This window comes from Pseudorca crassidens, chromosome 11 (genome assembly GCF_039906515.1).
Source record: "Pseudorca crassidens isolate mPseCra1 chromosome 11, mPseCra1.hap1, whole genome shotgun sequence".
In the NCBI taxonomy this organism is placed as follows: domain Eukaryota; kingdom Metazoa; phylum Chordata; class Mammalia; order Artiodactyla; family Delphinidae; genus Pseudorca; species Pseudorca crassidens.
Genome location: NC_090306.1, coordinates 42,683,214 through 42,709,368, shown reverse-complemented (window position 1 = coordinate 42,709,368; position 26,155 = coordinate 42,683,214). Strand labels below are relative to the sequence as shown.

The following is a 26,155-nucleotide window of genomic DNA, read 5'->3' as shown; positions in this document are numbered from 1 at the left end:
GCCCAGCTGTGGGTCAGGAGCTCTGTGGGTTTTTTCCAGATGATGCAAGAAAGTTTCTTAACTTATTTATTTTTGGATGAAGGTGATTTCTGAGAAAGAGACGGGAGTTGAAAGGGGTCCAGCAGGAGCTGATAAAGGGGTCCAGCAGGAGCTTCTGTGGGAAATGGTTTGGGTGGGGATTAGATAGAACAGAGGGGTCAGAAATTTCTGGGACCGCCCCTTCCCCAAGGGGTGTCACCTGTCTACAATTTAGGCAAGTCCTGTTCTTCTCCTGGGACAACTCCAGCTCGACCTCACTATCCACATTCTTAGCTAGTTTTTTTTTTTTTTTTAAACATCTTTATTGGGGTATAATTGCTTTACAATGGTGTGTTAGTTTCTGCTTTATAACAAAGTGAATCAGTTATACATACACATATGTTCCCATATCTCTTCCCTCTTGCGCCTGCTAGTTTGTTTTTGACACTAACTGGTGGCCACACAAGACCATTAAATTTTGCTTCATTCCCCCTCCTACTCCCAACCCCAATACAAATGCAAAACAACGTGGGAATCCCCTTTCAGAGGAAGCAAAGGTGCAGCTTTAAGAGAAAGGGAAAGAGCTTTCAGAGAAAGAGAAAGAGGGCTCTGACTCAGAACCTCCTGCCATTGGCTGCTGGAGGGGATCCCACCTCAGGGATTGGCTGTGGCAGAGTCCGCCCCCTCTTGTGATTGGCTCAGCCAGGGTGATATAAGGAGGCTGTGCCGGCCTCTTTTTCAGTTGGAGAGACACAGGGAATCGGGCTGGGTCGTGTGCTGAGACGCACCTGGCGCAACGTTATCCTCTCTGAATCCGAGTCCAGGTCCCGCGGAGGCTGCAGCCATGAAGGAGAGACGGGCCCCCCAGCCAATCGTGGCCAGATGTAAGCTCGTTCTGGTGGGGGATGTGCAGTGTGGGAAGACAGCTATGTTACAGGTGTTGGCGAAAGACTGCTATCCCGAGGTGAGCTGCTCGCCCGACGACTGGCCAGCTTTCCTCCTTGCCCGTATGCCAGCTGGGGGTAGATTCCCACCCGCCCAGGGGAGCTGTCTCACCCCGCCCCACCCCTCCCCATCCTCAGCCGCTTTCTGGCTGGAGGACCGCCCTGCCTTAGCTTCCCCTGAGACCTGTTCCACTTCTGCCGCCCCGAAGGCTCCTCCTCACCTCTTCACCCATAGGTCCCCCCATCAAATTCCCTCCTACCTCCCTTCATCCTGGAGTCTGCTCTTGGGAGAGGGAACTGGAAGCATTTGAGAGTCTGGGGTTTTTTCTTGACGTAATACCTGTCCATCCCTTCACCCATCCTCAAAGGTTCTATGCGCTTGTCCCCAGGCAGGCTTCTGCTGCTCCTTTCTGCTGCCCTGCTGGTCCAAGGGGCTTGTGGGGAAAAGATAAAGCGCTAGAATTGGCTTGTGGCTGTGACATTGGAAGACAGACAAATCTGGGGACAAGAGGAATCTTTGTGTGTGTCTCCCTAACCATCTAGGATATGGGGGGCTTGTCCCTGGCAGGCAGTCATTCACATTTCTTACTCTGATGGAGCAAACTGTCTGTGCCTCTACGCTCCCCTCCCTCTGTCCCATGTGGTCCCTCCTGCCCCAGGTATCCCCTCCTCTCCTTATCTCCTGACACTTTCGTGTCTCACTAAGATGAGCGGCTTCTTGTGTAGCCAGCACTAACTGGAGGGTTACAAGGGTAGGGACGCCCAGGGTGTGAATAGTTCCTCTCTTTTCACAGACGTATGTGCCCACTGTGTTTGAGAATTACACAGCCTGCTTGGAGACAGAGGAACAGAGAGTGGAGCTCAGTCTCTGGGACACCTCAGGTAAGACTGCTGGCCCCAAGTCCCCGCCTTCCCACCCCTACTGGTCTGCTGCAGCTGCCGTCTTTTAGAAATTGTTTCCCTCTTTGACGGGGAGAAGGAGTTTGGTGCTTGCTGGAAACTGAAAGAAGGGGACCTGAAGATTCTTTGGTTGGGGTTGTGGGGAGAGTTTGGCCAACTCAGTTGGCTGGTCCAGGGGTTCAGAGTGGATAAACCCCAGAAGCTACTCACTTCTCTGGGTCTGGCTCCATCCTTCAGAGGGCTGAGATGGTGAGGTGGATGGACCCCGGAAGACTACTGGAGGAGGCAGTTAGGGCTTCTCCATTTCCACTCCCTGCCACCCAGCACACGCACACACAGGCTTTACTGCCCCAGAGCAAAGCCAAAGAAGAGGCGGAGGCAGTGCTGCTGGAGGCCGTTGTGGGTGAGGCAAGGAGACAAGCCTGCTTTGGGGGAAATATTGCTCCTGACTCAGTTTTCTCTCCCGCATTCCATCTCAGGCCACTGCTGCCTGCTTGCCTGCCGCAGCTCAGCCCCACTGTCATACCTCTGCGGCTGAGGGATGAAGCGATGCATCGTCAGTGTTTTGGAGGGTGGGGGCTTAATATGGGGCATGGGCACGTTGTACCTAGTTGGGGGGGCTGTTGGCTCTGACTGGGCTCTGTCTTTCTGGATCGTAGAAAGCAGTATGTTTCAAGCCTCTCATCCCTAAACCTTCAGTGCTAGTCTATCCTTTGCTTTGATTCTGACCCCTTCATTATCTCTTTAGCCCAGCCCTTTTTTTTAATAGACTGAGCTCAGAGTCATAATTAAGGACTAAAAGCCAGGAATAGGAGAAAGAAAATAAAATCCACTTCTCTCCAAAAAATGCATATTCAGGCTGAGTTTAAGAGGAACTATAAATCACTAGGGGTTTCCTGTTACATATAAATATGCCATCCTACTCCTCCAAAGAGCTGTTATTCCCAGCATCCAATTTTGAGGTCTCGAAAGATTGGAGGTAGGGGATGGGTAAACGGAAAATGAGACTTCCTTTTGCTCCCCACTCCCCGAAACAAAACAAATTCCTCAACCTCAACGGAGGCATGCTTTCCTCCATTGCAGTTCCAGGGGCTGGGAGGCAGGATTCTGGTTTTCCTGGACTGTGCTGTGCTGGCTGGACTGGACTGGAATGCAGCGTGGCTGCATGATGTATGGTTTTTCGTCTGCTGTGCTCTGCCCACCTCTCAATCTTCCCAGAATCTTACTGCAGCTCATCTCTTTTCACTACCACCACCCCAAAGAGCCCCTCCTTCTCCTCTCACAGTCAGAATGCAGCCCTTGAATCCCAGTCCAGATAACGGAAAGTCAGCAAGGTGGTCTCTGTTCCCTGTGTCGCATCCCCCCAGCCCGTCCCCCACCCCCCGAGTTCTGAAAGGTTGCAGGCTATCGGTCATCCTCAAACTCCCTCTTGCAAATGAAGTGCCCACAAGGGAGAGGGAGAAGCAGGGGTGTGTGGGATGGGGCTTCCCAGCACTGGGGCCAGGGTTGAACCTGTTCCCATTATTCACTTGCTGGTCTTAGGGGAGGGGGATCGCTTGGAGCCAGAATGGAGGCGTCCTCCCCTCCCCCTTCCCCAGTGCTGCAGTGCTCCCTTTGCTCGGTGATGCTGTGATAAGACCCCACCTCAGAGAGGGATGGGGACCAATTGCTGAAGGAGCAAGCAGCTATCCCAACTCCCCTTTACTCCTTTTTTTTTTTAACAACTAACCCCCCCCCACCGCCTCAGCTTGGATTCCCCCCAGTTTCCATGGCAATTGCGGTTCAGGGAGAGGGGCTGCTTGCTATTCTGAGCACGGATTGTCTGGGTTCCAAATCTGCTACTCTTCCTTCCCCAGGGTGGAGGGGGGCAGGTTCAACCCCTAGCATTCTCCCGTATTGGACCACCTGAGTCTGCATTGCCTACTCCCCTCCCAGTGAAGGACCCTTATTCGAGCCTCTAAATCCCAGCTATGGGTGCTGCTGTCTCTGAGAACGCCTCCCTGAGATCTTGGGATAGGGGCTGCAGCTTTCCTTGTGCCCTTTACAGCGTAAGCTGATTCGGGTGGGAGGAGTGGGACACTGAATTCTTGATGCTCTCCCTCCCCTGCCAGCCTCCTAGAGTTCTGACCCCACGGCAAAGAAGCGGGGCAGCCACTTATGTAACAGGCAGATTTGTTCCTTCACTGGGGAGACCCTAGAGCAGAGGTTGGGCAGCAGGCAGACTCCAGAAAAGAGACCTTAAACAAGGCCTGGTCTCTCTGTAGGGGTAGGAGCAGCTTCCCCTGGGACTCAGAAAACTGGCGAACCTTCAACTAAGCCCACTGTAGGAGATCCAGACAGGGCCAAATTATACTCCACCTCCCTTTCATTTTGCCCCCTTTCCCTTTTTTAGGACTAAGGAAGATGATATTCTTGTACCGCAGAAGGCGGTCAGGTCCCAAGCTCCGCACTGGAGCACATTCCCCTGGGGCATGGGTGGGGCCATCTCACCTAAGGGACCAAGCATGGTATTCCCAGGGCTCTTTTGGTTTAGGCCTGTAGGGAGGGAGAATGCCATGGCTCACCATCAGCTCTCTCTCGTCTCTACCAGGATCTCCCTACTATGACAATGTCCGTCCACTCTGCTATAGCGACTCAGATGCAGTATTACTATGCTTTGATATCAGCCGTCCAGAGACAGTGGACAGTGCACTCAAGAAGGTAAGGCTGGATAAACTCTGCTATCTCTAGCTCAGCCTGAGAACAAAAAGGAATCTTGGGGACCTTGTCATCTAATCCCCTCTTGTGTAACAGGAAGAAACTGAGGCCAGGGAAGGCAGAGATTTGCCTGAGGCCACATTAGCTACAGCTCCAGGACTAGAACCCAGATCTCCAGTCCCCTCTGCATCCTGCCTCTGCCCCTCTCCTGCACTGCTCTGTCAGAGGCCCAGCAAGGGAGGGAAGTGTTGAGACTCAGGAAGTGAGGGATTGAGAGTAGAGAACCGTCTGGTGATATGGTTTGAGGGTCGGGGAAGGGGCCTTTTGGTGGCAGCTTTCATTGACCTTGATCCCAGGCCTTCTGGACTGGGCAAGCCAGGCAGGCCTGAGCCGAACTGCTGGTAGGAAATGCCTTGGTCCGAGTAGCAAGGTCTGCCCATACTGAGGAGTCCCAGGAAAGCTTGTGGAACTAGCCTAGTTTCCCAGAAGACTCTGGGATTATTTCCTTCCCTTGGAAAGAGACCGGTTGGCTTCTTCTTGGCTTTCTGGACTTGTGAAGCCCTCTGGGTTGAGGGGGCAGACCCATGCCCCATATGCTTGCCAGAGAGTGGGAGATTTGCCTCCGTGCTCTCTCTGGTGACTGGGCTGTTGAATTTGGGGACAGACTCTTGGAACAGCATTCCTGTGGCCCCAAAGCCCTCATGGGCAGGAAGATGATGTAATTAGTGCAGTGGTGGTGCTGTGACTCAGAGGGAGGGCTGAGCTGGTGGTGTACTGGATGGTGTGTGTGATGTTGCCAACTGGGTTTCTCCGGGTGTCCGTCAGCCACTGACTCTCCTTCCTTCCTCCTTCCCATCTTCTTGCATGGCTCTTCAGTGGAGGACGGAAATCCTCGATTATTGTCCCAGCACCCGCGTCTTGCTTATTGGCTGTAAGACAGACCTGCGAACAGACCTGAGCACTCTGATGGAGCTGTCCCACCAGAAGCAGGCACCCATCTCTTACGAGCAGGTGTGTGTGTGTGGTGTGTGTGGGGGGGGGCCCTCGTGTGTGTTGGGGGCTGAGTTGGGGAAGGCTACAGGAGAGGGCTTGAAATGTGGCCCCTGCTCACACTCACTCACTACGGCAAGAGAGAATTGGTGTTCTGTGGGGCCATCTGTAATCAGGAAACTAGTTACCTGGATAGAGGTGCTGGGTACCAGTTTACCCAGATTCATGCTATAGTTTGGCAGGTGAGCCATTCCTGTGTGTGCCACCTGCATTAGAATCACTAGAGGTGCTTTTTAGAATTCCTGACTCCTTATCTATAGAGTCACTCTGGGAGAAAAGTATGGGGATTGCATTTTTAATTAAGTCCCTGGATAACTTCTTATGCACATGGAAGTGTAAGGATCGTTTCTTTTAAACCAGTGTTTCACATTACAGTCATCCGGGGAGCTCTTGAAAATCCTAACGCCTCGGCATACCCCCAGAAATTCTGATTTACTTGTTCTGGCATCAGTATGGTTTAAAAAGTGTGCCAGGTGACTTAAGGTGCAGTCAGGCTTCACCTTCAGAAGATAATCAGCAGAGGGTGGTGGTGGGAGACTGGCAGTTGGGTCCATCGGAGCAGCCCTGGGGAGGACCACTGACCTTAGAAGGCAGTGTTTCAGAGCCATTTGGGGCACTGCATTGATGACCTCACTCCTCCCGCAGGGCTGTGCAATAGCCAAGCAGCTGGGTGCGGAAATCTACCTGGAAGGCTCGGCTTTCACCTCAGAAAAGAGTATCCACAGCATCTTCCGGACGGCGTCCACGGTGTGTCTGAACAAGCCCAGCCCAGTGCCCCCGAAGAGCCCTGTCCGAAGCCTCTCCAAGCGACTGCTCCACCTCCCCAGTCGTTCCGAACTCATCTCTTCCACCTTCAAGAAGGAAAAGGCCAAAAGCTGTTCCATTATGTGAAGCTGGGGTTGGAGAAGGGAGACAACCTCCCACTTCCCCCCTTGGGTTGCAGAGGCATGGGGAGAGGGAGGAGGAGACAATTTAGGACACTGGATGTGAGGTTTTCAGACGGCCACGGTGAGGGCTTGGAAGGAGACAGGAATGGGACAAGGAAAGAGCCGGGCCCAGCTTGAGGACCTGACACTGCGAAAGAACCATCACACCCCAAGCCAGGCACTAGGTGGTGGAGGGGCCAGCTGCCCCAGTGCCCTCCGCTCCAGAGGCAGGAAAGGTGTGGGGCTTTTGGGGGGGGGCATGCTGGCCTCATGGCTTTGGTTGGGGGCCTACAGGAGCCTCACCTTCAGCATCATGCCTCTTCCACACAGCGTTTCCATGCAGGCCAGGGGATGGGAGGGGTCCCTGAGCCCTTCCCTTCCCCTCCGAGGAGGCCACAGAGGAATGGAGAGTGGGGAAGCCAAGAGGCAGCTCCTCTGGGAGCTGAGCCCAGGTGCTTCGTAACTGGTAACTGAAATCAGAAGAGCAGGAGCTGGTCAGAGCCAATGAGAAGGAAACCTCATCTTTGCATAGCCCATGCCTCATGGAGAGGTGACATCATACATTCACATGCTTCTCACCTAAGTCCCCAGGGTCCAAGGGAGAAGCCCCAGACCCCCTTCTCTTGCAGCATGGGGGTGGTGGTGCTGCAGGACGCAGGGCTGGGTGGGGGTCACCAGACTTTTTCTGCCCTTAGGGCAGTATAGCTGGCATTTGTTTTATAGACTCTTGTCTTTGGAACCGGGGGGAGGGGGGAGTGTTTCAGTCTGTTATATGTTCTGTGTTTAAAGAAGAAAACCTATTTATTACTGAACAATATAGTACATATAAAGAAGTTGGCTCCGTATTCTTAGTTCCTGTCTCTGTTCCCTTTGGTCTTCGATAATGAGGAAAAGCTGTCTTGAGGTCCTTTCTGTGGGTTGCAGAGTGGCTGCCTCCACTGTTCCCTGGCACTTGCAACAAGGATCTCCTCCCTCTGCCCCACCCCCTGCCTCATCCCCTTCCCCACCCAAGTCCTGCTAAGCCAATGAAGATCTCCTTAGCCCTAGAGCAGGGTTTCTTAACCTCAGAACAAATGACATTTTGGACTAGATAATGCTTTGTTGTGGAGGCTGTCTTGTGCACTGGAGGATGTTTAACAGCATCCCTGGCCCCTACCAGCTAGGTGTCAGTAACACCCCTAAGTTGTCACAACCAAAAATGTCTCCAGATATTGCTAAATGTCCCTCAGTGCAAAATCACTCGTGGTTGAGAACCATTGCCCTATGGAGAGTCTAGAGGAGAGAGACAAGGTTCAGCGGAATCATCAGAAGGAGATCCAAGCTGCTGAGATCCCAACCCCTGCAGAAGATAGACAGACTGAAGCCAAGGCTGGGAGGTTCCAAGGGTTCTGGTCTCCTCTGAGTTCAAGGCGAGGTGATGCCTTCTGCTTTCTGCAACTTCCAAGTCCATGGCCTGTTGATGGCAGCTCAGGGGCCTTAACATCCCTTCTCTTCAGCTGCTTACAGCTCTTTTTTCCAACTTTCACAGTGTACTGGAAATAGTTACTGTGTATTGAGTACTTACTATGTGCTCAGTATTGTGCTGAGTGCTTTACCTACAATTTCACATTTTTTTCAATTTAGTATTTTTAAAAAATTTTATTGAAATATAGTTGATTTACGATGTGTTAATTTCTACTGTACAGCAAAGTAATTTCGTTATACCTATACATATATATATATATATATATTCTTTTTCATATTCTCGTCCTAAACTGCCAATCCCAAACTCCCGATCCTCTCTACATTATCACATTTAACCTCATAAATGAAAATAGCTAACATTTGTTAAATGTTTACTATGGGTCAGGGCTGCTTATAAGTTCTTTATATGTTACTTATTCCTCTGATAACGCTATGGGGTACTACTGACGTCATTCTACAGACAGGGAAACTGAGGTTCAGAGAGATTCATGTGCCTCAGGTCACACAGCTAGAAAGTGATAGAACGTGGATACAAATCCAGGCAACCTGGCTCCAGAACATGTGCTTTTTTTTTTAAGTTTAACCATTTAATTTTTTTTTCACTTTTTAAAAATTGAATGAGTCTTCAAATTCTATAGTGCTTTACAATTTTCAAAAGTTTCACACACATGATTTCATATAATCCCATAATAACTCTCTTTTCCCCCTACCCCTATATTGCCCCTTCCCTCTCCCCTCTGGTAACCACTAGTTTGTTCTCTACAGAACATGCACTTTTTACTGCTCTGCTATCCTAGCCTGGGTGGCAAATGGTATTATTATCCCTCTTTTATAAAAGAAGAAATAGAAAAGCCAGAGATTCCACATAACTTGTACAAGATCATACTCTGGTTAGGTAGTAGAGTCAGGATTCAAACCCAGTCTCAATGTTAACTGTAATTCCATGGGCCCCTTACTGCTAGCCATGCGGTACCTAACTAGGAGACTCTCTCCCTATGGTCCTTACTAGAATGTAGTCCCTCTGTCTCCATCTCCAAAGATGCATATTTGTGAAAGAACTAGCAGGGTAGGAAAAACCATGCAAGTATCCTTTAAGCTCAATGTCTTACATGTGCCGTGAGAGAGGTGTGCACCAGTACTGGGGGAACTCTGCCACTCTGAACTTGGACAAGCTTCATCAACTTTCTGGGTCTCAATTTACTGATCTTTAAAGATGACTGAGAATGGTAGCCTGGAAATGGGGAAAGAGTATCTACTCTGAAATTAAATGAACTTGGAGTTGAATACTGGCTCCATTCTTTTGACTATGTGGACTTAGAATCTTTCTGGGCCACAATCTCCTTATCAGTAAAATGGAGATAATGCCCATCTTATACTATTAGAAGAACAAGTAAAGTTAGGGCTTCCCAGGTGAGGCAGTGGTTGAGAATCCGCCTGCCAGTGCAGGGGACACGGGTTCGAGCCCTGGTCCAGGAAGATTCCACATGCCGTGGAGCAAATAAGCCCATGCGCCACAACTACTGAAGCCCATGCGCCTAGAGCCCATGAGCCACAACTACTGAGCCCGCGTGCCACAACTACTGAGCCCGCGTGCCACAACTACTGAAGCCCGTGTGCCTAGAGCCCGGGCTCTACAACAAGAGAAGCCACCGCAGTAAGAAGCCCGCGCACCGCAACGAAGAGTAGCCCCCACTCGCCACAACTAGAGAGAAGCCCGCGTGCAGCAAGGAAGACCCAACGCAGCCAAAAATAGAAATAAATAAATTTATTTTTTTTTTAAAAAGTAATGTAAGTTAAGTGTCCAGCACAGAGTTGGGTACTAGGAGGTATCAATACTTAGTAAATAGCAACCGCAGCTCTCCACCTTTGGTCTGATTGTTAGCTCCACTCTGTGAGTGGATAGCCCTCCAGTGTTCACTGGGTGAATTACACCCAACAGACCTGAGACAACTTTTCCATTCTCTCTGTGAGGTCCAAGTGGGCAGCTCAAAGACTGCAGAGTTCTAAGAGCAGAAATGTGCCTATCCCAGAGTTAATTTGGGCCTTTATGCTTGAGGCTCAGAGCTTTAGGATTATTTGGGCCTATCCTAGGCTCTGCTTCAGTAGAACTGAACACATTCAGAGAGAAAAACCAGAACTAAAGCTATGTGGGATTGAAACCAAAAAGCTGGTGATGGGAAAAAGGGAAGGAAAGAGGCATTAGTTACTTCCTGGTATCTATCTAAACCGTCCTAGAAGTTGCCAGAGTTTTTGTTTTTGTTTGGGAGGAAGGGGGGTAGAATTATGAACCATGTGACCAAAGAGAAACAAAGTGAAAGTACAATTTTGGGGGAAAAAAATCTCATTGGAGGACTGAAAAGAGGAAACTAGGAGAAAGAAAGAACAAAACAGTATTAAGATAACCCAAACAACTGGCCAGATTCCAAACAGCAAAAGAGTGAGGAAGGCAAGTCCTATCTGGAATGTTGAGAAAACCAGGTGCCACAGCCCAGGAGATACCATCCTTCCAGGAGGCCTTTGGAATCCATTGTGTGGGCTCATTTTGAGTTGTCACACTAACCAGGGTGTTGCCGCCTGGCCAGGGTTGCTAAAATGTCCTCCTAAACCTGGGATAGTCTCACACCGTGAATTGTCCCACCCTCACTGGGAAATACTAGGCTGCTCCTGTAACTTAACTTTTAGTTTGTCCACCCGTAAAATAGGGCTAATAATCTATCTCAAAGATTTTCTGTAAAAACGCTTTTCCATAAACGGTATTTATAGTTGTCACTGTAGTTGCCGGTTATAATTACGTGCTATCTAAGGAAGGCCTTAAATTTCTCCGTTGTAAGCCACAGGCCATGATGTCATTAACTACAGTTTCTAGGAAAACCAGCATATTCCAGGAGGACTGCGCTCGCGGAGAGAAAAACCTTTTGAGAACAGCCGGCCCACGAAAAACTTCCTCCCGCAGACTCAAATGTTTGGCGAACCACATTGCCCAGCGGCCCCCGCGGCCAGGGGCCGACGCTCTCACCGTGTATTCTGGGATTGGTAGTTTTCAGGTGCTCGCTCTCGGCCCGCGCTGCTCAGCACCAGGAACTCGCCTTCCCAGCTTGCCGCGCGGCCTGGGGAGCAGCCCGGCGACCAGGAAATGGGGAAGATGGCGACTGCTCGGCGACGTTGAGGCCGCGTTGGGCGGTTCGGACTCAAGAGTGGTGAGTCTCGGGCGATGGAAGCGTTTTCCAGCAGCTTGCAGAGAAGGCGAGAGTGAGGGCACAGCGGTGGCCCTTGTCTCCGGGATAAGACGGGAAGAACGCCTCAGGGAAGGGGCACGAGCTTGGAAAGCTCTGGCGGGCAGGAGCGAAAGGGCGCGGGCCCCAGCGGGAGTGTTGGCTCCTGGGGGCACAGGGCAGGTCCCTGGACGATGTTCCAGGTCAGACCTTTTCCCACGCGCACAGCACCTGTGATACCCTCAGTCCGACTTTATTCCTTCATGTTTCGAGTAGCCCTTGCTTCAGCCGAACTGAAACTCTGGTTTTTCTCCCAGAACCAGTCATGCTTTCCCGCCTCTGCGCCTCCTGTATTATTTCTTTTTCCGGGAATGACTTCTTCCTGGCACCTTCAGTTATACATCTTCAGATTCTACCTATATTTCAGTGCTCAAGAGCTACTTTCTCTACAGTCTTTCCAAATTCCCTTTTACAAGTGAAAGTAAACTTCTTCTTTGAACTCCTGCAATAATTCATTTGAGCCTGCATCTTGCTATGTGTCTCATAACCCTCTATTGTTTTGTAAGCTTCCTGTGGACAGGATCTTCCTGATTTCCTTTTGTAACTCACACAGCGCCTAGCGTGGTGCCTTGCATATAGTGGATGCTTGATTAGTACATAGTTCATTGAATGAAAAAAAGACTCTGCCCCTGCCCTACAAGAACTGAGGAACTCAAAGATGTGGAGGTTTGTGATAAGTGGAACCTATAATAAAAGTTTCCTACGTTTACTTTCTTCTTATTTGCACTTCTCATTCTCTTCTAAGCTCACTCCACTCAGCCTTCTACTCCCTCCATGCCACTGAAACAGCTCTTGTCAAAGGTCGCCAAGCCATCTCTGTTTTTCCAAATGCAAGGGTCACTGCTTTATCTTCTAGTCTTTCTCCACTTGACACAGGTAACCCCTCCCTCCTTGAAACACATTTTTGACTTCTGTGATGCCGTACTTTACCATTTTTTCTTATTTCTCACTGGCTGTTGTTTCTTTCCAGTTTTCCCCTCTGGCTCCTCCTGTGCCTGACTTCTAAATGTTACAGTGTTCCGGAGGTCAATCCTGGGTCCTCCTCTAATTTCTTCTTTAACTAGAATGCCTACTTAGGTAATATCACTTAGCGTCCCATGGCTTTAAAAGCAATCTATATATTGATAATTCAAGTTACTGTCTCCAGACTCTCTCTTGAGTTGCAGAATTACATTTTCAACTGCCTTTCTGGAATCTCCACTTGGTTTTCTTATTGACATCTTACACTCAACATGGTCAAAATGAAACTTTTGATTTCTTCTAAGTCTTTTCCTTCCCCAGTCTCCTCTGGTCACTAATGGCACCGTGAACCATTTAACCAGTTGGTCAGACCGTAAATTTAGGAGTTACATCTGTCTCTCCTCTTTGTTTCCTCCCTTCATCAGTAAGTCCTATCAGCTCTGCCTTCAAAATGTACCCTGAAGCCCTCTACTTCTTTTCATCTCCATTGCCACTTTCCTAGAACAAGCCACTGTCATCTCTTGTGTAGACTACTGTAATAGCATTCTCAGTGGTTCTGTGTCCACTGTTGCCTCCCTACCGTATGTTTTCTTGCAAGTCACCAAAGTAATTCTTTGAAAATGTAAAATAAGACCACATCACTTCCTGTTTATCACCTTTCTAAGGTTCCCACTGCAGTTAGATTAAAATCCAAGTTCCTTTACCCTGGCCTGAAACACATTTCCATGATCTCACCCCTGCCTACCTCCCTGAACTCATCGCGAATCAGTCTTCCCCCTTGGTCACTGCCACTGAGCCACATGAGTCTATTTGTTTTGGCCCTGCTGTGCAGCCTGCGGGATCTTAGTTCCCTGACCAGGGATCAGACCATGCCCCAGCAGTGAAAGTGTTGAATCCTAACCGCTGAACCGCCAAGGAATTGCTCACACGAATCTATTTTATTTTTTTTACTTATTTTTTATTTTTATTTTTGGTTGCGGTGGGTCTTCGTTGCGGCATGCAGGATCTTCGTTGCGGCACGTGGGCTTCTCTCTAGTTGTGGTGCACGGGCTCCAGAGCGCGTGGGCTCTGTAGTTTGCGGCACACGTGCTCTCTAGTTGAGGCGTGCGGGCTCAGTAGTTGTGGTGCACGGGCTTAGTTGCCCCGCAGCATGTGGGATCTTAGTTCCCCGATCAGGGATCGAACCCTTGTCCCCTGCATTGCAGGGCAGATTCTTTACCACTGGACCACCAGGGAAGTCCCACACGAGTCTATTTTTAATTGGCAAACATGCTAAGCTAGTTCTTGCCCCAGTGCCTTACTGTCCCTTCTGCCCAATAAATTCTTCCTCTGATTTTTGCAGACTCTATTTCCCATCATTCAAGTCTCAGCTTACATGTCATCTAAAAAATTCTTTCCAGAGCCTTCTATCTCTTGTTCATACTGCTCCCCATCATGTCACCCTGTTTTACTCTCTTCATTAGCACTCATTACTGTTTGAAATTCTCTTATCGTTCTGCCTAACTGTTGTGTGCTTCACTGGAATTTAAGCATTATGAGATCAGAGACTTTGTTTTGTTTACTGCTGTACCTCTAGTACGCAGAATAGTTTCTGGCACCTACCAGGTACTCAGTGAATATTTGTCGAAAGAATGCTGATGCCCAGGATGCTTTATAGAGAAGATGGCCTTTCCTCTGGATTGTTTTCTTTTTTTCTTTAATAGAAGAGGGCTATTTTATTTTATTTATTTTTATTTTTGGCTGCGTTGGGTCTTCGTTGTGGTGCGCGGGCTTCTTCTTGAGGTGAAGCATGGGCTAGAGCACGGGCTCTAGGCTCATGGATTTCAGTAGCTGTGGCTTGCGGTCTCTAGAGCACAGGCTCAGTAGTTGTGGCCCATGGGCTTAGTTGCTCTGTGGCATGTGGGATCTTCCCAGACCAGGGATTGAACCCGTATCCCCTGCGTTGGCAGGCGGATTCTTAACCGCTGTGCCACCAGGGAAGTCCCTGGATTGTTTTCTTAGGGCTATAAGTGGACGAGACATAAGTATAATTTCCATGTGATATGCATGACGTACTGGCAATTTTGAGGTAAAATGGGTTGTTTCCGCCTTTTGAAAGTGCTACTTGTTCATTTTTTTCTCTTCTTTACATACTCTCCCTTCTTAAAAATACATGGCAGGAATTACATGGGAAAGGGGGATCATAAGCTAAAGCTTAGGGAACTGTTATTTCCTTGGAACCATTTGGGGTTAAAGTAAGTTCTGAAAATATCCTGAGGCTTAGGGATGGTGGTGGTGATGGTGGAATAGAGGCAGATTCAGACTTGCTGTCTGAATTTAGCACCTGGCTGAAGAAAATTTTGTAGTCTGAAGGACAGTTGACAGTGTGGCATGGTGTTCAATGTCCCCTAGGCAGTATGGGGACAGAACAAATTCCTGCTCAAACTTTTCATGGGACTGGATCATAATCAAGGCTGTGAAAATCTGAGTAGGGAACATGAGTCAGAACGTCTGTGATCTCTAGTTTCTGGTACACTTCTTCCTCCCTCTTCCCCTCCTTCCCTCTCTCCATTCCTCCCTCCCTTATTTTAAATTCTAAAATAATTGTAGGAAGGAAGGAAGTCGTAAAACCAAAGTGTATGGAGTCCTATGTACCCTTCACAAAGTTTTTGCCATTGTATAACTAGAAATACATTTCTTTTAATCTGAGTAAAAGTGAGTTTCTCTATTTGAATTTAGGTTTCCTTGAGGTGCTGATCATAATCCCAAATCTCTAAGTTAAACTCCTTTTTTCTCTTTTGAGCTTTCTTTGTGAGCTCAAGAGAACTTATCTCCCTTAGATGTATATACGTTGACTGATCCTGGTGGGCTGGCAGACACAATAGACTCCTAAGATAAGCAAAACAAGATGTTTCTAGAGATAGCTAGTATACTATTCATTAACATTTCTTTTAATACTCTTGCAGTCTAATTATAAAAATAAGGTGTATTCATTGTATACTTTTGGAAATGAATATATACAAAAAGGAATCCCAGAGAAATAACATAGCATTAATGAATAAGAATGGGCCTCTGGAGCCAGACTGCCTAAAACTCTGACACTTAACACCCGTGTGTCCTTAGGCAAGTTACTTTATACATCTGAGCTTCAGCTTCTTCATCTGTAAAGCATGCATACCAATATATCTACCTCAGAGGGTTGTTTTGAGATTAAGTAAATTATTTGTAAAAAGTTTAGAGCAGTACCTAGTACATAATAAATACTCCTCTTACCCATGACAGATGGCAGGAGAGCTGGCTGATAAGAAGGACCGTGAGGCTTCACCTTCCAAGGAGGAAAGGAAGCGATCTCGGACTCCTGACAGAGAACGGGATAGAGACCGAGACCGGAAGTCTTCCCCATCTAAAGATAGGAAACGGCATCGTTCAAGGGAAAGGCGTCGAGGAGGCAGCCGTTCTCGTTCCCGTTCCCGTTCCAAGTCTACAGAAAGGTAAAGTAATTTTCTGTTTGTTACGTGAAAAGGGAGTGTACATTTCAAACTCCTTTATTCTTGGTTCCTCTGATGCCTCCATATTAGGGCATTAGTCTTTCATACATTTCTCTTAGTTCTTAAAGGTTAATAGGGAACTTGTAAGATGAAGGTCCAGATGATCAAGGAAGATAGTTCATCTGTTCACATAATCCATGGCCTATCATTGCCACTGATACTTAGCAGTACAGCTCTGAGCTCTTAGACCTTCTTAGAATTCCCTCATAACTTCTTGGGAAACACATTTTCCAATTTGTAACATATTACTTTGGGGAGAAAAGAGCATGGGAACCTTCTTAGGGCTGCAGTGAAGCAGGATACTCAGGACTCAGGAAGTGTCATGTAATTTCCTAAATGTGGTGTCTTCAGAGAACGCCGGCACAAAGAACGAGAGCGAGATAAGGAGCGTGATCGGAATAAGAAGGACCGAGATCGGGATAAGGATGGGCACAGACGGGACCGCAAGCGATCCAGGTACCTGAGGGAGTGGGAGTGGGCTTTAGGGCAACACTCTGGTCGCTTCCTCTCTGCATCTCAGCTGGCTCAGCTTCGGGGGAAAGTAAATTTTCCATAGCGAATCCTATTGGCAGTTATAGTAGAACTGTCTTTTTTAGAAGGCACACACCTTCTTTAGAAAGGATAACCAGTTAGTGAAGTCACCACTTCTTGAGGGTCAGCTTGTTCTTAGAATTTAGTTTGAAAAGGTTACCACCCAACAAAACAGCTCCATCGGACCATTCAGTTTTCTAACCAGAATGTACAACATACATTTGTTGGGATAGCTTAATGCACCAGTATCTTGATCTCTTTGTTCTGGAAACTTTTTTTTTTTTTTAATTTGTTTCTTATTTATATTTTGGCTGCGTTGGGTCTTCGTTGCTATGCGTGGGCTTTCTCTAGTTGCGGCGAGTGGGGGCTACTCTTCGTTGTGGTGCGCCGGCTTCTCATTGCGGTGGCGTCTCTTGTTGCAGAGCACGGGCTCTAGGTGTGTGGGCTTCAGTAGTTGTGGCACGCGGGCTCAGTAGCTGTGGCTCACAGGCTCTAGAGCGCAGGCTCAGTAGTTGTGGCGCATGAGCTTAGTTGCTCCGCGGCATGAGAGATCTTCCCGGACCAGGGCTCGAACCCATGTCCCCTGCATTGACAGGGAGATTTTTTTTTTTTTTTTTTTTTGGTGGTACGTGGGCCTCTCACTGTTGTGGCCTCTCCCGTTGCGGAGCACAGGCTCCGGACGTTCAGGCTCCGGATGCTCAGGCTCAGTGGCCATGGCTCACAGGCCCAGCCGCTCTGCGGCATGTGGGATCTTCCCGGACCGGGGCATGAACCCATGTCCCCTGCATCGGCAGGCAGACTCTCAACCACTGCGCCACCAGGGAAGCCTCTGGCAGGCGGATTTTTAACCACTGCACCACCAGGGAAGCCCTGGAAACTTTCTATACAAAGTTTTTATTAGGCCCTGAATCTGTAGATTAGAATTCAGGGCAAAGAATAGAATTCTTGCAACAAACGCAGTGGGGTTGAGATCTCTTGCATATTAAGCTTATAGCAGGTGTGGGGAAAGATTGCTGGGGCTGGTAGGAAGGAGAGATGAGGAAAGGACATATATAGCAGTATCTGGGAAGGGTGTATGTGGGTGGCCATGTCGGCTAAATTTATTGTGTATTCTCAAGTAATGCAGGATTTTTTTTTTTCTACTGACATGCATACGCTGTTTGGAGGAAATAATTTTTTAATCAAAATATAGTTGATTTACAATATGGGGTTAGTTTCAGGTGTATAGCAAAGTGATCCAGTTTCGCGTATATATATATATACACACACACACACACACGCACACACGCACACACGTGTATATTTTCTGGTTTTTTTCTATTATAGGATATTACAGGATATTGAATATAGTTCCCTGTGCTATACAGTAAATTCTTTTTTTTAAGAAATTTTTTAATTGTATGTTTTTTATTTTTAAAAAAGTTTAATTTATTTATTTTTGGCTGCGTTGGGTCTTCGTTGCTGTGCGCGGGCTTTCTCTAATTGCGGCGAGCGGGGTCTACTCTTTGTTGTGGTACATAGGCTTCTCATTGCCGTGGCTTCTCGTTGTGGAGCACGGGCTCTAGACGCACGGGCTTCAGTAATTGTGGCACGCAGCCTCAGTAGTTGTGGTTCGCGGGTTCTAGAGCACAGGCTCAGTAGTTGTGGCTCGTGGGCTCTAGAGCACAGGCTCAGTAGTTGTAGTGCATGGGCTTAGTTGCTCCGCGGCATGTGACAGCTTCCCGGATCAGAGCTCGAACCCATGTCCCCTGCATTGGCAGGCAGATTCTTAACCACTGTGCCACCAGGGAAGTCCCTACAGTAAATTCTTGTTGTTTATTTTATATATAGTCATGTGTATCTGTTAATCCCATACTCCTAATTTAGCCTTCCACGCCCCCCTTCCCCTTTGGTAACCATAAGTTTGTTTTCTGTGTCTGTGAGTTTGTTTCTGTTTTGTAAATAATTCATTTGTATTATTTTTTAGATTCCACGTATAAGTGATACCATATATTTGTCTTTCTCTGTCTGGCTTCACTCAGTGTGATAATCTCTAGGTCCATCCATGTTGCTGCAAATGGTAATATTTCCTTCTTTTTTATGGCTGAGTAATATTTGGAGGAAATAATTTTTGATATCAGTAGTGAAGATCCACTTCCCAGAAGAGAATAGTCTCAGAAAAGGAGATTCAGGTAGAATGGGGCCAAGATAGGGTCATTGTTAGGTTTCAGAGCAGGCAGAGTGACCAGGTCTGCAAAAGGAGCTTCAGGACATGTTGGATGACCGTGGGCCAGTCTTGCTGAGTCGTGGGAAAACTTCCATCCTCTTTTGGCGAGCTCAGTCTGAGCCTCATCCAGGGGCTAGGCTAAGAGTGATCCATATCACTTTTCCTGTTCCTTTGCCTTTAAGTTTATCTCCTGGCCGAGGAAAAGATTTTAAATCTCGGAAAGACAGAGACTCTAGGAAGGATGAAGAGGATGAACATGGTGATAAGAAGCCTAAGGTAAAAAGAGGAAGGATTTTTTTCCTCATCTTCCTCTTCAGTTCAAGCCCAACTTTGTTCTTCATAGGGAGAGAGCCTCTATGGACTGAAGTCCTGTGTTTTATCTTCAGGCCCAGCCATTATCCCTGGAGGAACTTCTGGCCAAGAAAAAGGCTGAGGAAGAAGCTGAGGCTAAGGTAAGAGCTTGAAGGTCTGTATTAGTTGGCTGGGGCTGCCATGACAGAACACACGGACTGAGTGACTTAAACAACAAAAATTTATTTTCTCACAGTTCTGGAGGTTAGAAGTCTGAGATCAGATGGGGTTGTTTCTTCTGAGGCTTCTCTCCTTGGCTTGTAGATGGATGTCTTTTCCATATTCACATGCTCTTCCCTCTGTGTGTGTATGCTCCTGGTATCTCTGTGTGTCCAAATTTTCTCTTTTTATAAGGACACAGTCAGATTGGTTTAGGGCCCAACCTTGGAGCCTCAGGTTACCTTAATCACCTCTTTAAAGGCTCTGTCTCCAAATACAGTCACATTCTGAGGTACTGGAGGCTAGGGCTTCAACATGTGAATTTTGAGGGAGACACAGTTTAGCCCGTAACAGGGTCCTGGGCCTATTTATGTTTTCCTTAACATGTTTAATGCCTGAGCAAATATTTTTGGGCTCCCTGCCATCTTGCCATCAGTGGTGTGATTATACCCTGTTCCTAGATCATTGTTTACAGTTGTAATCTGTTTTGTAGCCCAAGTTCCTCTCCAAAGCAGAACGAGAGGCTGAAGCCCTAAAGCGACGGCAGCAGGAGGTGGAGGAGCGGCAGAGGATGCTTGAGGAAGAGAGGAAGAAAAGGAAACAGTTCCAAGACTTGGGCAGGAAAATGTTGGGTTCGTTTTCTTACCCTGTGGCCCCTAGACAGGGTAGGGAAGGGTGGGAATGGGATTGTGGTGTAACTTAGGAGAGCTAGAAAGCTATTTGCTCTGAGTTTGGAAGAAGGAAGGATGGGGCAAGTTTCTGAGAAAAATATCTTTCTGTTAGGTCTCCATTTCCCTTGTATCATAAATCTCCCCCCCCCATTTTTTTACGCATTTGGTGTCTGTTGTCTGGATCTCCTCCATGCCCTCTTTTTTCTTCCACTGAGTTCTTCTGCAGCTTTGCTTTCTTTGGTCTACAGAAGACCCTCAGGAACGGGAACGTCGGGAACGCAGGGAGAGGATGGAGCGGGAGACCAATGGAAACGAGGATGAGGAAGGGCGGCAGAAAATCCGGGAGGAGAAGGATAAGAGCAAGGAACTGCATGCCATTAAGGTGCAGGCCTCAGCTCTGTCTTCGTGGCCCCACGCTCCTCACACACTAAGGAGGCTTGCTTGTTGGGCCAGTCTGATCTCTGTATATGAGGTTTGGGCCTCCCGTTTGATGGGCTTTGTGTTCTGTGCCCGGGCAGGAGCGTTACCTGGGTGGCATCAAGAAGCGGCGCCGGACGAGGCATCTCAATGACCGCAAGTTTGTCTTTGAGTGGGATGCATCTGAGGACACTTCCATTGACTACAACCCCCTGTGAGTGTCTTCAGGCCTCAGTGCTAGGTCTTTTAAACTAGGCAGTTGCTAGAGAGAACCAGTGACTACAGAGATAGAAGTAAGATAGGCTGGGATGAGGAGATGGGTAAAATAGTAGTTAGCCAGCCCTCTGGGCGATGAAGGACCCTGGCTGGAAGGGGAACTGGTAATGTTGGTAGTCTGCACCTCCATCCTTGTGCTTAGCAGCTCCTTCTCTTTTCCTCTTCCTCTTCTCAATCCCAGGTACAAAGAACGGCACCAGGTGCAGTTGTTGGGGCGAGGCTTCATTGCAGGCATTGACCTAAAGCAGCAGAAACGAGAGCAGTCACGTTTCTATGGAGACCTAATGGAGAAGAGGCGGACGCTGGAAGAAAAGGAGCAGGAGGAGTGAGTGGGCAGGGCTGCAGGTGGTTGGGCAGAGCCGAGTCTACAGGAAGGAGATGGAGGATACGAACCCCTTCATTCCCCATGTCCTGCTCCAGGGCAAGACTCCGCAAACTTCGTAAGAAGGAAGCCAAGCAACGCTGGGATGATAGGCATTGGTCCCAGAAGAAGTTGGATGAGATGACAGACAGGGACTGGCGGATCTTCCGTGAGGACTACAGCATCACCACCAAAGGTGGCAAGATCCCCAATCCCATCCGATCCTGGAAAGACTCTTCTCTGCCTCCACACATCTTGGAGGTCATCGATAAGTGTGGCTACAAGGTATGAAGGAGCAGATTGGACCAGAAGGCCTTACGTGTTCCCAGATTCTAGGGGGTACGGATTTAATTTGAGAACAGAGAACTTTGTTCCTAGACTGTTCAGTGCCTTCTCTGCCAGTGGGCACCAAGGTGACGTCTCTCAGTTTCTGGTGGAAGTATTGTTTGTTGATTGTGTTTCTTCTCGGGTCCCATTCCTGTTCACTGTGCTTGGTGTCCTCCCATTGTGCTAGCATATGTGCCCACTCTGTCAGCAGCAGCCCAGGTAGTATAATTTTGCCTGTACACGTTACTGTCTCTGGGTCACTACAGGAGCCGACACCTATCCAGCGTCAGGCAATTCCCATTGGGCTACAGAATCGTGACATCATTGGAGTGGCTGAGACTGGCAGCGGCAAGACAGCAGCCTTCCTCATCCCGTTGCTGGTCTGGATTACCACTCTCCCCAAAATTGACAGGTGACATCAGCTGACACCAGTTGGTGAAAATGGCAAATGAGCATTTGGTTTTCTTTTTAAGTCTATAATCAGAAGCCTTTAGTCTGGGTGATATTAGGGAATAATTGGATCATGATATCAAAGAAGTGTATGATTTTATTGCTGGCAAGGACCACTCCCTGGAGAGCTTGGCTATCCCGACGTCTGATTTTTAAGAGCAATTGTTACATTCTTTTCCCACCACCCTCCTCATTCCCTTTAGTTGCCCTTAAGAGTGACTTTGTCTTGCTCCTGTTTGTGGTTGGATGAGAACCAAAGCTCATGAAACTGTGGAATGCCCCATTTACCACAGGATCGAAGAGTCAGACCAGGGCCCTTATGCCATCATCCTGGCCCCCACTCGTGAGCTGGCTCAGCAGATTGAGGAAGAGACCATCAAGTTTGGGAAGCCGCTAGGCATCCGCACTGTGGCTGTCATTGGCGGCATCTCCAGAGAAGACCAGGGCTTCAGGCTGCGCATGGGTTGTGAGGTTTGTTCACCTAGCCAGCAGCCAGCCCGCCATTTGGGAGGGCTCTCTGTCTGGGGGCTCTGTTTCTAGTTTCTGCCATAGATGTACAGTAAATGAAGAAAGGGGCTGGTATGTATGTATGTGCTGTTATTTATGGGGGACTTATGCACCAGGGATTGTACTCTGTATATCATTAATTCTCACAACCACCTTAAAGAGAATAGATAACGGTATTTCCATTTTACAGGTGAAGCTGAGAATCAGGTTAATAACTTGCCCAAAGTCACAGCTGGTGATGGGCAGAGCTGAGATTCATATGTGAAGGCTGTGCTCTTAATCGCTCTGAAAGACCATGTCGTTGATTTTGTGTTGCCTTCTTCTTAGGGTAGGGGAGGAGAGCTTTTTACGAGAAGTCTGCTGTAGGAATCAAGTCTTCTGCAGGCTTCTTAGTGTAATCCCTTTATCCAACCCCCTCCATAGTATCGCTTAGTCTCTCTTCCGTCGAAGAAAGTTCTGTTGATGTTGCCTCTTCTGTCTAATCCCTGGACCTTACTCAGAGACCCCATTCATTCCTGAAAAAAATCCAAGGTAGCAACAAGTGATTTCATGCCACTTCTCAGGAACTTTCACTACCAAACATAACTGGAGGTTGGGGTCAAAGTTCCTTAGCATTGGGGATCTATTGGGTGGATAGTTCACAGAAGAGAGAAGAAAGGGGTACCTGCTGGGGCCACACATGATTCCACTGTACCCCCCAGATAGTGATTGCTACTCCAGGACGTCTGATTGATGTGCTGGAGAACCGCTACCTGGTGCTGAGCCGCTGTACCTATGTGGTTCTGGATGAGGCAGACAGGATGATTGATATGGGCTTCGAGCCAGACGTCCAGAAGATCCTGGAGCACATGCCTGTCAGCAACCAGAAGCCGGACACGGATGAGGCCGAGGACCCTGAGAAGATGTTGGCCAACTTCGAGTCAGGAAAACATAAGTACCGCCAAGTAAGGCTGCTTCCCTAGGCTGGGAAAAGTTGGGCAAGTTGCCAGACCTGCTCCAGGGCCCTTCTTGCCCTAGGCAAGTGCATGTTTCCAGAATGGTGAGGCATGGCTCCCCATGTACAGTCCTCTCACAGTCCTAGCAGTGTAGCCTCTTAGCCCTGGAAAAATGATTCCAAACAGTCATGCTACTGCCCGCCACAGGTGCTGGCAAATGCTCTCAGCCCTTCCTGTTAGCCTAAGATGTAAAGTACTCTGCTGAACAGGCACTGAGGAAAAGAAGTGGGAAGGCAAAGGACAGTTCTCTCTCTGTCAGGCACTACTTCTGTCAAAACTCACACCATGGCTCATTTTCTGTTCTGCAGCTTGGGTTGCGCTGCCTGTGCTGATGGTGGGATGTTTGATGTGTCTGCCTGGGCCCAGGGCTGAACCTCTTGTTTTCATAGACAGTCATGTTCACGGCCACCATGCCCCCAGCGGTGGAGCGTCTGGCCCGGAGCTATCTTCGGCGACCTGCTGTGGTGTACATTGGCTCTGCCGGCAAGCCCCACGAACGTGTGGAACAGAAGGTCTTCCTCATGTCAGAGTCTGAAAAGAGGTATGGGGGCAGCTGAGCCAGGGGAAACAGAATGGAGAAGAGGCTTTTTTTAGTGCGAGTGGTGGCTGGAGGGCGACTGTTCTGCCGTGTTGAAGAGCTGGGCATTGGAGATCCTGGAATTGGTGTTTGTAGATCAGTGTTGGGCATTTCACTTGGAGTGGAGGGTAGTATGCATCTCATTTTTCTCTTCCTCTTCTCTCCAGGAAAAAGCTGCTGGCAATCTTGGAGCAAGGCTTTGATCCCCCCATCATCATTTTTGTCAACCAGAAGAAGGGCTGTGATGTCTTGGCCAAATCCCTGGAGAAGATGGGGGTGTGTCTGGGGAGGGAGAGCAATGCCTGGTCTCTGGTGCTGCTTTCTGAAACTAGACGGGCCCCTAGGCTTCTGCTTTCAGTGCTTACCTACTCTGGAACCTCTCCAACATTTAACAAGCCAGGGTCAGAGGGAAAAGGGTGGTTGATGGGGATAAAGAGGACTTGGTCGATTGCTGTGACTCCCTGTCCATTCCAGCAGTGCCAGCCACAGCTGCCTTGGGTCTTCCTCCAAGTGTGCTGGGGCCAGGGAGAGGTTATGAGACACATCCTGGCAGGATCTGAGGATATGGAGTAGAGTGGGTCAGAGTGTTTCGTGTTTATTTATGTTTGGGAGAGAGGATGGTGTTGTCAGGAGGGAGATGTTAGTGATGAGTGTCCTTTACTCCTGATACTGGTGTTGGAGGGGAAGGGTGTGTCCTTTCCACTCAGGCTTAAACTTCCTTAAATTTCTTGGTCCCTGCTTTCCACCCTCATCTCTTACCCTCATTCTCTCTTTCACTACTTCTCATCTGTTTGGCTCCACATCTCACCCCTGATTGCTTTACCTTTGACCTTGCCCTGTCTGTGTCTCCCCTCACCACCACCCCCAATCTCTCCTATCCCTTTCTTCAGCTCATCTGTTCTCTCCTTACTTCAGTTGCCCTTGTTCTCTTCTGCCTCCTTCCCCTTTCCATCTCCCTTGCTGCTCTCTGCAACCCTCCCTCCTCCCAGTCCACTCCCTCCTAACTTCTGTCTTTCCATGATCCCATTGCTCTTTCTTCACCTCACCATTCTTCCAACAGTACAATGCTTGTACGCTGCATGGTGGAAAAGGCCAGGAGCAGCGAGAGTTTGCACTATCCAACCTCAAGGCTGGGGCCAAGGATATTTTGGTGGCTACAGATGTGGCGGGTCGTGGTATCGACATCCAAGATGTGTCTATGGTTGTCAACTATGATATGGCCAAAAACATTGAAGGTAAGTGCAGGGGAAAGCAGCTTCAATCCAGGTAAAGGGAGATTCCTTGCCCGTTTCTCCTCGAATAGCTCCACTGAGGAGGCTCCTGCTGTCAAGTCTCACAGCTCTGAGCCTAGGGCTGCTTGTCCCAGTGAGAAGAGCTCCTGCCCTGTATCTCTCTTGGGTGTGTTGTCCCAGCTCCTGGGATTGCACTCTGTCTTCTGGGTATGGAGAAGAACGGAGCTGGGCCACTCCGTCTTAATGTGGTAGGATGGCCACCATCAGCAGTGCTAGCGGGCAGAGCACCGTGGGCACTGCAGATTCAGGCAGCACGAGCTGTGTTTACTGCCCTCAGAGGCGTGGTGGCAAGGATGAAGCCTTTAGAAGTGGAGGCTTCACGCACTGCTCACGAGGGCATCTGGCCTGGCGCCCTGAGTGACATTCCTCCCCCTCCTCAGATTATATCCACCGCATTGGCCGCACGGGACGAGCAGGCAAGAGTGGTGTGGCCATCACCTTCCTCACCAAAGAGGACTCTGCTGTGTTCTATGAGCTGAAGCAAGCCATCCTGGAGAGCCCGGTGTCCTCCTGCCCCCCAGAGCTGGCCAACCACCCCGATGCCCAGCACAAGCCGGGCACCATCCTCACCAAGAAGCGCCGGGAGGAGACCATCTTTGCCTGACACAGCACTCTCCCTGCGGTTCGAGGCTGCGCCCTGGAGCCTGTTCTTCAGGACCCTCACGTCTCTTCCCAGGTCCGCACTCTTATGGGGGCTTAGGAAACAATCAGACTCCCTGGCCCAGACCCTCAGTTCTGAAGGCCTGAGTGTGGGGCTGTAAGAGGAGAGGAAGCTAGGAGGCAAGGAGAACAAATTACCCTAGGTTTTGGCCCAGCCCTGCCCCTCCGGCGGGCTTTGGGATTGCATTGGGCCATCAGCTCTTGCCAGGTATGGGGGCAGCCAATTGGCACTGCCTCCTAGACTGAACAAACCTGGCTGCCGGGCTGGGACTTCTTCGGCACAGACGTGACTGTGTAAGCTGCAGCACCATCGTTGCCCTAGGTGACCCAGGGGATCTGGCACTGAGGAGTATGGATCTTGGACTCTTATTGTCATTTTGACAGCTGTTTGCCCTTTCGGATTATCAAACAAGTGGAGAGCCTTGCTTAGAGTTGTGCACGGCTCCTGTGCCGAGGGGTACTGTGCACTCTAGGCATCCCTCACCCGGGGAATTTTTTAGCAGGTGTGGGGATGGGGAGCTGGCTGAGTCCTTGAAGTCAGAGTGAACTTTCTGTTTTCTATTCTCTGAGAAGAGTTTGTATGTTCTGAGAATAAATACACGAATATTAAGGCTGTG

The 26,155-nt window shown here is 48.9% G+C and overlaps 2 protein-coding genes across 2 annotated transcripts; both read left to right on the top strand.

Moving 5' to 3' along the window:
- Positions 1-764: 764 nt before the first annotated feature.
- On the top strand, positions 765-7,368 carry RND1 (Rho family GTPase 1). The gene is made up of 5 exons (XM_067696378.1): positions 765-982; positions 1,757-1,844; positions 4,453-4,562; positions 5,436-5,570; positions 6,255-7,368. The coding sequence occupies exons 1-5, from the start codon at positions 863-865 to the stop codon at positions 6,498-6,500; spliced, it is 699 nt and encodes a 232-aa protein (XP_067552479.1). The 5' UTR covers positions 765-862; the 3' UTR covers positions 6,501-7,368.
- Positions 7,369-11,053: 3,685 nt separating this feature from the next.
- On the top strand, positions 11,054-26,148 carry DDX23 (DEAD-box helicase 23). The gene is made up of 17 exons (XM_067696374.1): positions 11,054-11,196; positions 15,493-15,701; positions 16,110-16,214; positions 18,678-18,771; positions 18,882-18,947; positions 19,499-19,637; positions 19,925-20,058; positions 20,195-20,307; positions 20,551-20,694; positions 20,790-21,015; positions 21,324-21,469; positions 21,801-21,978; positions 22,716-22,958; positions 23,399-23,550; positions 23,754-23,862; positions 24,647-24,821; positions 25,259-26,148. The coding sequence occupies exons 2-17, from the start codon at positions 15,493-15,495 to the stop codon at positions 25,480-25,482; spliced, it is 2,457 nt and encodes an 818-aa protein (XP_067552475.1). The 5' UTR covers positions 11,054-11,196; the 3' UTR covers positions 25,483-26,148.
- The last annotated feature ends 7 nt before the right edge of the window (positions 26,149-26,155 follow it).